The 11,233-nt window shown below is 34.4% G+C and overlaps 2 protein-coding genes across 4 annotated transcripts in view; one reads left to right on the top strand and one right to left on the bottom strand.

Annotated features, from left to right (window-relative positions):
- LOC100161354 (aminopeptidase N) overlaps positions 1 to 11,086 on the bottom strand; it is a 150,543-nt gene extending 139,457 nt beyond the window's left edge. The window contains exons 1-2 of one of the 2 annotated variants that reach the window (XM_016808885.2): positions 10,919 to 11,076; positions 7,218 to 10,809 (exon numbers count right to left, since the gene is read on the bottom strand). In XM_016808885.2, coding sequence (XP_016664374.2) covers positions 7,300 to 9,378 — 2,079 coding nt within the window. In that variant the 5' untranslated portion in view covers positions 9,379 to 10,809; positions 10,919 to 11,076 and the 3' untranslated portion in view covers positions 7,218 to 7,299. Of the gene's footprint in view, positions 1 to 7,217; positions 10,810 to 10,918 lie in introns of those variants that run through there. The other variant, XM_029488734.1, reaches the window with a different exon arrangement.
- LOC100572512 (aminopeptidase 1) overlaps positions 1 to 11,233 on the top strand; it is a 78,601-nt gene that overhangs the window by 54,855 nt on the left and 12,513 nt on the right. The window lies entirely within an intron of this gene.

Genomic DNA, 11,233 nt, shown 5'->3' with positions numbered 1-11,233 from the left:
TTCCGTTATGTACCGACGTCAGTACTGGAATTAGAGCCGTATAACCTGTAACGCATCCGTGAATAACGGTGTTGTTAGTACCGTCTAGCTTACGCTGGTTAGGGGGGAAAGTGCTGTATATGGTGCTGGAAAATGTGTCCGCGTATAACGGTGATTTTATACCGTCCGGCTCACATTTATGCCACACACAGTGGGGAGCAAGGTGTCTTGAACCGCTGTTTCTGGCTTGTATTTATTTTATAACGAGTCGTTGTTTTGAATGTAGTTTGTTCACTGTGGTTTCCGTGATTTATGTTCGTTCGATGAGATTTAAAAGCGTTTGGTTGATGATTATGTGTAGCGCGATTTATACGGAGTTCAATAATCTAATAAATTGGATGTTATATATCCGGGTTCCTCCGGGAAAGGCGTTTTCCCGGAATGTGGCACACGTTCGCAATGTGGACGTTCGACCACGCTATCTGTATTGTACGTAGGTAACAGATTTTAGGCGCACGGCCGATGTTTTGGCAAAAAGCGGGCGCGAGAGCGCACGATGCGTATTTGAATTATTGGAGTGGTAACAAGCCACTAGAGTGAGTCACATATAAATGTTCACGTCGTTTTGTTTCGTTACATGTACTTTAATAATAATTGTACCTACCTATTATAAATTACTAATATATTATAGAATATTATATAATTATTTAATTTGTTTAATTGTTTAGTGAGTTGTTTAGACTCTAGGCCGCTAAAACGAATTCCTTTCAATGATCTTTATCACATGCCTGTTCCATTCAACTCTACACTTTTGTAATAATGCCATGATACTGTTCTTCCATCTAGCTTTGTCAATCTGATGCATTTTACCACATCTTCTCTTTGAAAAGCTGGTATAATTGAGCATTATCTGTATATATGTTTCAGTTAAAACCCGAAATCCAACAAAACTAGTTTCTACAAATCACTTTAGTTATTTATGGTGTTCACTAGTTAAAACTAGAATTCACCATTGACTATAGGTATATTAAAATGTTTAATCAATAGTATAGGCTAGTCTGTCTCAGCTCTGTATCGTATTTTTGTAGGCAATGATTGAATTCAAGTTTAACATATACCCAAGATCGATACAGTTTACAGTGACGTATTCAAAAACGAAAAACATTCAACAGTTAACACCTTACTGCATAGAGAACAGTAAATGGTTACTCGCTTGCATTTTTAAAAATGTATTTCCAAATTTGTTAATATTCAATATAACAGTGATCTATTCAATGACGGCGTAAACTTGATTCCTGTACAGAAAAATGGTTGACTATTATCTTACTATTTATTCTTTTATTTTCTAGATAATTTGTTCGTCATTAGTAGTATACAAATGTTGTTTCTGATGCCTAGTCCCTATAGTCCCTAGTCTATCCACGCTCCTGATATCGCGTACGTGCGTGACCATATCACACCATACCCCTCCCCGCCCAGCAATGTATGTTAATAAGGCCCCATTTTGATTTTTTTTTTTTTAGTTAAATAAATAATGAAAAATAAACTGGGGAGCCTCGACCTCGAACCCTCGACTTGTACATATTCGCACCCCTGAAAAAATAGTGACACAAATTAATATATCAAAATAACAGTTAACAGTACTTTTTGGTCTCTCTTGCAATAATTTTTTCTTTGTATTTCATACATCTTCTATACATGCAGTTTTCCTATTTCTCCTCGCCAATGCCGTTTTCACCAGTGCGTGTTATTCAGGCTCATCACGTCGTGTCCAACAAGTTCTTCTTATCTCCTTTCTGGGACCAACTGCGGTAAGTAAAACGTGTATCTTATAACTAACGGTACGCGTAGCGACTAGCGTTGCCAACATCATACTGGTTGGCGTGCATTTGGTTATCTATCCGACACCGTTTTTACTTGTGCAATTCTGTCGACTGTGCTTGCCTTCTTCTGTTACTTGAGTGGCCTACACTTCAACCAGTTTTTTGCTTTCCACTTTCTGCTTTTACGTTCCTGGGTTGAGTTGCCTTACCAATACCATGGAAGCTGTGAATGCCAGTACCTCATCTTCTCACGCCGTCACTCACTCAAATTCCACTAAGATTGCGTCTAACGCAAACTTGAGCCCTAATCAGAGAACTAATAAGTCTACTAACGCCGATATTATGGCTACGCTTAATGATTTTCGCGCCGAGCTCCTAAAATCTAGCAAGGTTCATTCTAATGCTTCGTCATCTCAATTCAATGATCTAAAAGGACTATTTTCTCTTTTTGACTTAGAATATTTTCGTTAACAACGTATTGCGGGACTTAGAAAATATTCGAGAAATCGCTGGTGGAATAGTTTCAGGTGATTGAACTAAACCAGGGTTACCTATCAAAAAGTCGTCAGAAACAGAGATGACTGAGGATGCCAAAGCACGTTGGCAAAGGAATACATATTCTTGGCTAAAAGTTGACAGTAAATGTCAAAAAATAATAGTTAGGTCAATGGACGATGGTCCATAACAATATTTGTTTAACTGTGAGTCTGCATTTGAAATGTGAGAGATACTGCTGAGTATTTACGAGCAGAAGTCTAAGGCAAGTATACATTTGCTTCAACAGACATTTTTTAGTTATTTAAGGGAACCGACAGATGACATGTCAACGCATATTTTATTTTAAACTTGGGAAAAGAGTTTGAGGTTAAAAAGGGAAATTTCGAATATTTTCTAGGTATGGAGGTAGACATAATGGAAAATGGGTAATTATTTGTATATCAGACAAATTATGCATGTAGCATAATTAATAAATTTAATATGCTGGACGCCAAGGAACTTTTGAACCCGATAGACAAATCTCATACACTTGAACCAAAAGGAGATACGGAGATATTGAGTGAAGAATTTCCTTATAGGAAACTAGTAGGTAGCTTACTGTTCTTATAACAGGTAACAAGACCAGATTATCATATGCAGTGAACTTTGCTAGTCGTTATTTAGCAAAACCAACTAAAGCTCATTGGAACTTGATAAAACTGATTATACGATATATCAAACGAACATTTAATTATGGCTTGTATTTTAATAATAATACACAATTGTTATTAGAAATATTTATTGATGCAGATTACGCAGGTGACATTCAAACACGATGTTTGACGTCAGGATACTTATTCAAATGTGGGTCAAGTATAATCTCATGGACATCGCAGAGACAACATTGCGTGTCACTGTTTCGACAGAGGCCGAATATATAGCGGCGAGTGGAGCAGTAAAAGGGATCATGTAGATTAAGCGGTTGATAAAAAGCTTATCAAAAACAGGTGATAAACAACCAGTATTATTCATTGATAATCAGAGTACTATACGTTTAGTTAATAATCTGGAGTTTCATAAGAGGACAAAACACATAGACGTACGATATCACTTCATTCGGGAACACAGACTTCTATACTACACTAGATAAGGAACTCTTATACAATTTACATTGTTACAAATGAAGCTCAGCTGTGAACGGCCGCCATTTTGTCGGTTGGCAAAACATTTCATTTATTATACAAAATGTATTAGGAATAATATTTTTTTTAACGGTCAAATAAAATAGTAAATGTAAAATGACTTATATAAAAAATTTTCTATATTTTGTAACCTAAATGTTTAGAAATAATAAAATACGATATAAAATAAATCATAATATCATCTTATTTTTCATATGAAATACCATACAATTGCCAACCGACCTTGAAGCTTCAATTCATGGCGGGAGTTCGCTATCTAGTACTATATAGAAATCTGTGTTCGGGAAAATTATGAAGATGGACAATTTCAATTGCAGTTCATTGGAACGGAGGACCAGATTGCAGACATTCTAACAAAGCCTTTGGTCAAGGAGCGTTTCGAGAAATTGCGGTCAGCCATAGGAGTGACTACGATTAAAGAAATTATTAATTGAGGGAGGGTGTTGAAATTTACAATTAATATTAGTAGTCAACCTTGACACGTGTGTACAATTTAGTATCTAGTTATACGAGTATAAGACTCTCTCTCTATACGGATGTAACATGACCTCGGTTGTGAATATATATAGGGCCTTTGAAGTATGTAAAACCCACTTGAGCAGGCACCGTCGTACAATGTGTGTGCACTGTCACAGTTAAATTGTTCAGTTGTACGTTATTATATAATATATATTATACTTATACGTAATCATATTGTCATGTTATTATTCATTTATACTAAGACGAAAGTCATTAGTCTGTCGAGCTTCACTTTCAACAGTTTAAACTTGCAGGAAGACCTAGAAAGATTTGTTAAGTGGGCTGAAATTATTGGGTTATCTCATAACATTAACAAATGTAAATCTATGTCATTCACCAAACGTCAGTCTCCTATTAAATTAATTGAACCATCCTTACCCCCCGTTGATAGTGAAGTTAGTGATCTTGGCTTCATCCTTGTTACTTCACTGTGCCCTAGAGTCCACATTGACCATATTACATGCAAAGCAAATAAAGTATTAGGCCTCATAAAGAGCAAAGGAACTTAAATTGTCAAGATCCCTGAAGGCATTATATTGTGCATTAGTCAGATCGATTATTGAGTATGGTTCCGTGGTGTGGAACCCTCACTTTATGGTACACAGCCAACAAATTGAGCGTGTCCAGTACAAGTTTTTCAACTTCACAGGTTACAATTTAAATATTGTCCATCCACACATGACTATACCCGGTACTTTAAAACTTGAACTTACTAGCTCTAGCCGATCGCCGTAATGCCCGTGACCTAACCTTCTTTCAGAATATCATCTGTGGTAAAATTGATTCTCCCTCACTTAAATATATCTAATTTATAATCTAACTTATAAGACATTTTATATAATTATTGGTAAGTAGTCAATGGGTATTAATAAGTAGATTTAAGGGTCCCAGTGTCAGTTTTTCAAATTTTCCACAATTCTATACAATTTGAAAATTACATTTTATATTTTAGTTGCCACCTCAATTATAAGACTTTTTACTAATCTACTACCTGATACCTATTTATGGTGGTGGGGGGTGGATTGGTAGGGTGTATTATATCGAAAAAAATGACTACCTACAGGAATACCTCTCAAGCTTCTAGAATTGTCGGATTTTAATGACTATTTTTTTATGTGAAAGAAGAAGACTTCCTACATCCCGCATCGATCTCTGATTTTGTATTTTATTTAAAATAATTGTATTAAAAAATTTGTAAAAAAATGGTTTTATCTTTTTTTTTTAGACATATTATAAAGTTTAAGAATAAAATATTGAAAAACAGAGATCGATGTTTGCTGTAGAATATTTCCCTCTAGCAATTAAAAAAAAAATTATGAAATTTGGTTGATTCAACAAGGCGGTATCGTTATTCACGCAGAGTGTATTTTTGAGGACAAAATGGCATCGGCCGCGGCACCCAGCGCCGTAAGTACCATTTCACCTTTGTTTTATTGTAAATTTGGTTTCAGTTTGACTGCTTGGAAAAAATATTTTTTGATTTACGCCACATAAAATTGAATAAAATGTATTATAATAATATTATTTATAACATTTAAGATCAATAACACTAAAATATAAAATAATAGGTAGGTGTGTAAATATTTGTTATTATTACATGTTTTAACTACTTGATACATCTTAGATACCTACTTTACCTTAAAAAAAATATTAGTTTGTACTTTTGAGATAATATTTTTTAATACAACATATTATAATATATTTTATAAAACTACTATAGTTATTCTAAAAATAGTTAAACTAGACATTTTGTATTTAGCTATTTAATGTAATTTTACTAGCAAATTTTTTTAGTGGTATTTTGAAGTCGATCAAACAAAGTGGAATAATTTAAAACCTGTGTTCAAGGTGCTTATAGACCATCTTTGCCATATTTAAATTTGCGAACGAATTATTTACTCAAGTGATATGAAGAATAATACATATGGTGTTCACTAACAAATAGTGAAAAATATTATTCTCTTGATCATATATTAAATTATGTTACTGGTTACATACTAAATAAACAACTCATTGTGCACATTATTTGTTTTGTACCCAGGGCGTGTGAATTAAGAACATATTGCTTATCTAAAGAATAAATCGAGAAGTAGTATTCTATTTTATTTTTGTTCGACGTTCAAATTATTTTTTATTATTTTCTCATATTAAAATATTAAATTAAAATGATTTTTAATAAGCAATATTTTATAAAGCTTACATTTATAGCAATTTCCGTTTGGGTTATTCCGGCAGCTACTGAACCAGATATATTAAAATTAAACGGTAAGGATTAATGTATTAATTTACAATTATTATAATATCTGTATTATAATTTTAATTTTTTTGAAATTTAACAGTTATAAGTTTTATAATACTATACTTAATTTAAATATGAAAACAGTTTTCACGTTATGATAATCTAGAGACAAACAGAACATACACAATTTCTCACTTTTCAGTTTAACATAATAATATGATATAATTAATAAAAATATTATACCTAGCTAGCGATGTTTTAAAAAGTATAAAATATTCTTACATTATATTGGTATAAGCTTATTCTAGTATATCAGATGAAGTATAATAATATGTAAACTCACAACATTTGTTAGAATTATTTAAATTATTTAAATTTTTTTCGTCAAGCAACAATAACTTATTAAAACTAATATTTTTCACATTGGTGTAGAACTTAATTAAAGATAGTTGTTTAGAATTTGTCTCGAATTCAATGACTTATACAAAATAATCAGACAGATGGTTTTAAATAAATTTTTAATAGATTACCTAATTTGTAGTAAATATACAAGATTGACTTAAAAATTATTTTTTTTAGGGCTCTGCCAAGGTAATGTTTTTAATTAGTGATCATATAGAAACTTTAGTGGTAATTTGAATAGGATGTTCATGTAATATATACATAATTATATCTTTTCTACTTGTATATTATTTACTATTTATATATAATATTGCGTACACACTTTAAATTACCACCTTTTCATATACATATATAAGGATATAATTAGATAATAAATTAACTTACCCTAATTTGAGTGTAGACTTGCTATATTATATTTGGTAAGCGAAAAAAGAAGAAATAGGTTTAAGATTAATTTACTTGTAATTATTTTTATTAATTAAGAACACAATAAATATATTAAAGATATTTAAAAAGTAAATTTGTTATTTAAGACACACAAATATTAGGTATCTCTTTGCTCTTTGCTTGTGTGGCTGCCCTAGGGCATTTCTACTGTGCCAGGCGTTTAGCCTATGCCAGTGGGTTGAAATTTTATTTGTGAGTGGTGTATGGATATTTATTTAGCGGTTGCCCATTTTAACGGACGATTTTTTGGGGTTTTACGACGTGTTTCACCAGGTTTGTGACCGAGGTTTCTTATGTGTGGGTACTTTGAGTATGAGTTCTTGTGAAACATCGCAGAAGCCTGACTGGTAATGGTTTCTCTGATGGTTTTTAATCCTGCGGAGCTGCGTAGAATATCATTCCTGACAAACGTGGGGTTGCCCGTGATGGTGCGGAGGCCAGTTGTTTGTACAGCCTCAATTCTTTTCCATTGATGCGTCGGAACAAGGGGAGCCCAAGCTGCACCAGCGTATGTTAGAATAGGGATGACATACATTTTGAGAATTAGGATCTTAGTTTTTAAAGGTATTGGGCTTTTCTTATTGATTAGGGGGTATAATATGCCCCTGACAATGGTGGCTCTTTTTATGATAGTGTTTATGTGCTGTGTTACACCAAGGCGTCTGTTAAGTGTTACACCGAGGTATTTCACATTATCAGACCATTTTATTGGGTGATCGTTAATTTTAATTGGAGGAATATTTTTGGTGTTTTTGTTTCCGAAGAGTAGTGCGACGGTTTTTTGTTCATTTATCTTTAGGCGCCATCGTTTGAACCATTCTGCGGCCAGATCTACTTGTTTTTGCAGTATGAATGCTGCCCATCTGGCGTTGTGGTTTTGGGCGGAAAACATTGTATCATCGGCAAATAACGCTAGGTTTGCCTTAGGAATTAACGGTATATCATTTGTGTATATTAGGAATAGGGTGGGTGAAAGACAAGAGCCTTGGGGTACTCCAGAGAGGATTGGGCGGCTTGTAGATGTTTGGTCTTCTTGTTTGACTGCAAATGTTCGGTTTTCAAGGAATGAGTGTATGATTTTGATTAAAGCTGGGTGGATATGCATTTTGTTCATTTTAAAGAGGAGGCCATCGTGCCAAACTTTATCAAAAGCTTTTTCCACGTCAATAAAAACTGAGGCTGTATTGATTTTAGAGTTCCAATTGACAGTTATTTCATCCATCAGGTTGGTCAATTGTTGAACCGTCGAGTGACCTGGACGAAATGCAAACTGTTCTTTCCTAATTGTTTTAGCAGTGGTTTTTTGGATGTTTTCAAGGATTACCCTTTCGTATACTTTTGAAATGGAGGACAGCAGGGCAATAGGACGGTAGTTTTCAGGAAGAGAGTGGTCTTTACCCGGTTTGTGGATCGAGATTATGACTGCTTTTTTCCATGTGGAAGGGAAGTAATTGAGCCTTAAACATCCATTTAAGATGTTTGTAAGGGTCAATAGTTTATTCTTAGGGAGGAGCTTTAGAGCCGTATTAGTTATGAGATCTTCACCGGGTGCTTTCCTTTTAGGCAAGTGTTTGATGATTAGTTGAACTGAACCAGGTGTTGTGTAGAGATCGGAAGAAGCGATAGGTGAAGTACGGATATTGTGAGCCAGTTCTTCTACTTCTAAGATGTTTGGGCCGGGGTTTGGTTTAAATTGTTTTTCTAGTGATTCCGCTATGAGTTCAGCTTTAGCTTTTGCGTCGTAAATTAGACCGTTTGGGCCTTGGAGAGGATGAATCGCTGGTTTTTTGTTAATTAAGCTTTTGTTTATTTTGAATAGTGATCCGTCACTGGTGTCAAGGGAGGTAAGAAACCTGTCCCACTCGTCTTGTTTATGAGTTTTTAAAATAGATCTGATAAATTTCGTTTTGGAGTTCAGCCTGTATTTGATCGCTGGATCTCTGTTTCGTTGCCACTCCCGACGTAGCTTGTTCTTGACCTTTATTTCATTAAGTATTTCAGATGGGAGGGTGTTCCTTTTCGTTCCTGTTTTGGATTGGTATGTACATTCTACGACTGTCGATTTTATGGTTTCTGTGAAGGCTGTTATAGCATGATCTATATCCTGGATGGAAGCAGTGCGCGGGTGAGTGTTAGTAGTATCATTTGAGAGTAAGGTAGAGAATTTTTTCCAGTTTACTTGTTTGCCTTGTGAAGGCGGTGAAGATGTTATGGGGGAGCTGGAAAACTCTAGAAGGATTGGGTTGTGGTCTGAAGGCAGTTGATTTATATTAGTTTGACGAGTGAGCATCGGTGTTCTGATTAAAGCTATGTCTAAGATGTCAGGACGATGACCAATGTATGTTGGAAAATGGGTTGGAGTGTTAGGTGCCACTATGACGTAGTCGTTTTGAGAAAGATGGTTGATGGTTGATACTCGTTCAAGAAAATGCCCGGTATGTATAGTGCTTGCAGTACCGACTATTAAACCGTGTTAAGCCGCCGCGTGCGGCTGTGTTTGCGTTCGGTATGACAAGTGGCTTTACTTGCTCAGTTTTAGGGTTACGTGTGTGGGGATGATGTTTTTGGACTCGTGAGAATCTCTTCTACACGTAGCCCACGGTTTTAAGTGTGTGTGACAACTTAGGGCCCTATAATGAGGGTGTGAAGTTGTCCCGGTCGTGTGTTTGGCTTTTACTGGTCTCTGATTGGTGGTTCTGAAAAGGACCGTTTTATAATGCGTGATCGGTGTACCGTTACAACGATAATAATATATTAGATATTTACCAAATCAGAATATTATGTGATTGACCATGAATAGTCCTAAAATTACACTAAATATTTAATATTGAGATACGTGGTGCTCGTTGGCAGTCGTTCCAAGTACCTACTTGATAAAAAACAACCCATGTGTACTGCTGTATTAATATACATAATATTATAATCCCAAAATTCTGTGTACATAATAACCATATGCTGAAAATATTTATTTAAGAATCCTTTAAGCTACAGTCGAATATAAATGTAAACTATATTCCAGGGCTTGAAACCGATTTTCGATATCGATTTTGAATACCAGTTTAAACCGTTAAAAACCGAAACCGAAATTGAAACCGAAACCGGAAAAAATTAATACCAGTATCTGAAACCGAAACCGAAAACGGAAAAAATCAATACCGGTATCCGAAACCGAAACCGAAACAGGAAAAGTTTTTTTCGGTTTCAAGCCCTGCTATATTCGTGGAGATGAATCCTAAATTAAAACTAGAAAATCGATTTACAGACACCATACATTTTAGTATAATTAATAATAACTATATTATATACAATAATATAATATCATACAAAATTGATAACTGTAAAATACGACTTACTTCAATATTATAGGTATTATATTCTATTGGTGTTAACAAATTTTCTTTTTACGTACTGAAATGTGGCGAGACCCCAATTCTCCATGGCAGCTAGAGAAAAATCGGGTATGGCCGCCATGTCTTGTTTGTGCAGCGGGAATTTTTCATCGAAATAATCCTCGTAGTATTTCAGGGCCTTCGGTCCTAAGTTAATGGCAAATTCTGTTTGATTGGCTAAGTCCTTCTTGCAAATAATACGGTACTTCACTTGGTCATTTTCACTATTTGCTTCAGTGTATACGAAATCTGACACCATGTATGCTACTAAATAAGTAGACATCGGTGGAGATTCTTCGAATTCGTCGACAACATAATCTGAACTCGAAGGGCTATAACATTATATTATCGTACAAAATTATTCAATTAAATAATATAATTTTACTTTTACGATAAACGGTTTATTCTTTCACTTTATTATCCTGTATAAATAAGACTTACCAGTTTATTTGATTCATCAATTTCATATTACTTATCGAAGTCAATCCTTTTTTATGACTCAACTTTATCTTGAAGGTGGCTTTATACTCAGGCTCGTCAAAACAGGGAAAAGCTCTTCGTGCGCTCAATGGTTTCGAAATATGTTATAGCTAACCATCTGCGACAAAATATTACGTTTTTACAGTAATACAGTGTTATAAACCCATTTCAGTTAGAAGAAGGAAATCGTAATATAAGAATTTCTTATTATATCTCTTTGTACATGTATGTATGTATGTGTCCATCTATATTATTATTATATGTTGTAGACCATAT

This window comes from Acyrthosiphon pisum, chromosome A1 (assembly GCF_005508785.2).
Source record: "Acyrthosiphon pisum isolate AL4f chromosome A1, pea_aphid_22Mar2018_4r6ur, whole genome shotgun sequence".
NCBI lineage: Eukaryota > Metazoa > Arthropoda > Insecta > Hemiptera > Aphididae > Acyrthosiphon > Acyrthosiphon pisum.
This window is presented reverse-complemented; position numbering and strand designations above follow the sequence as displayed.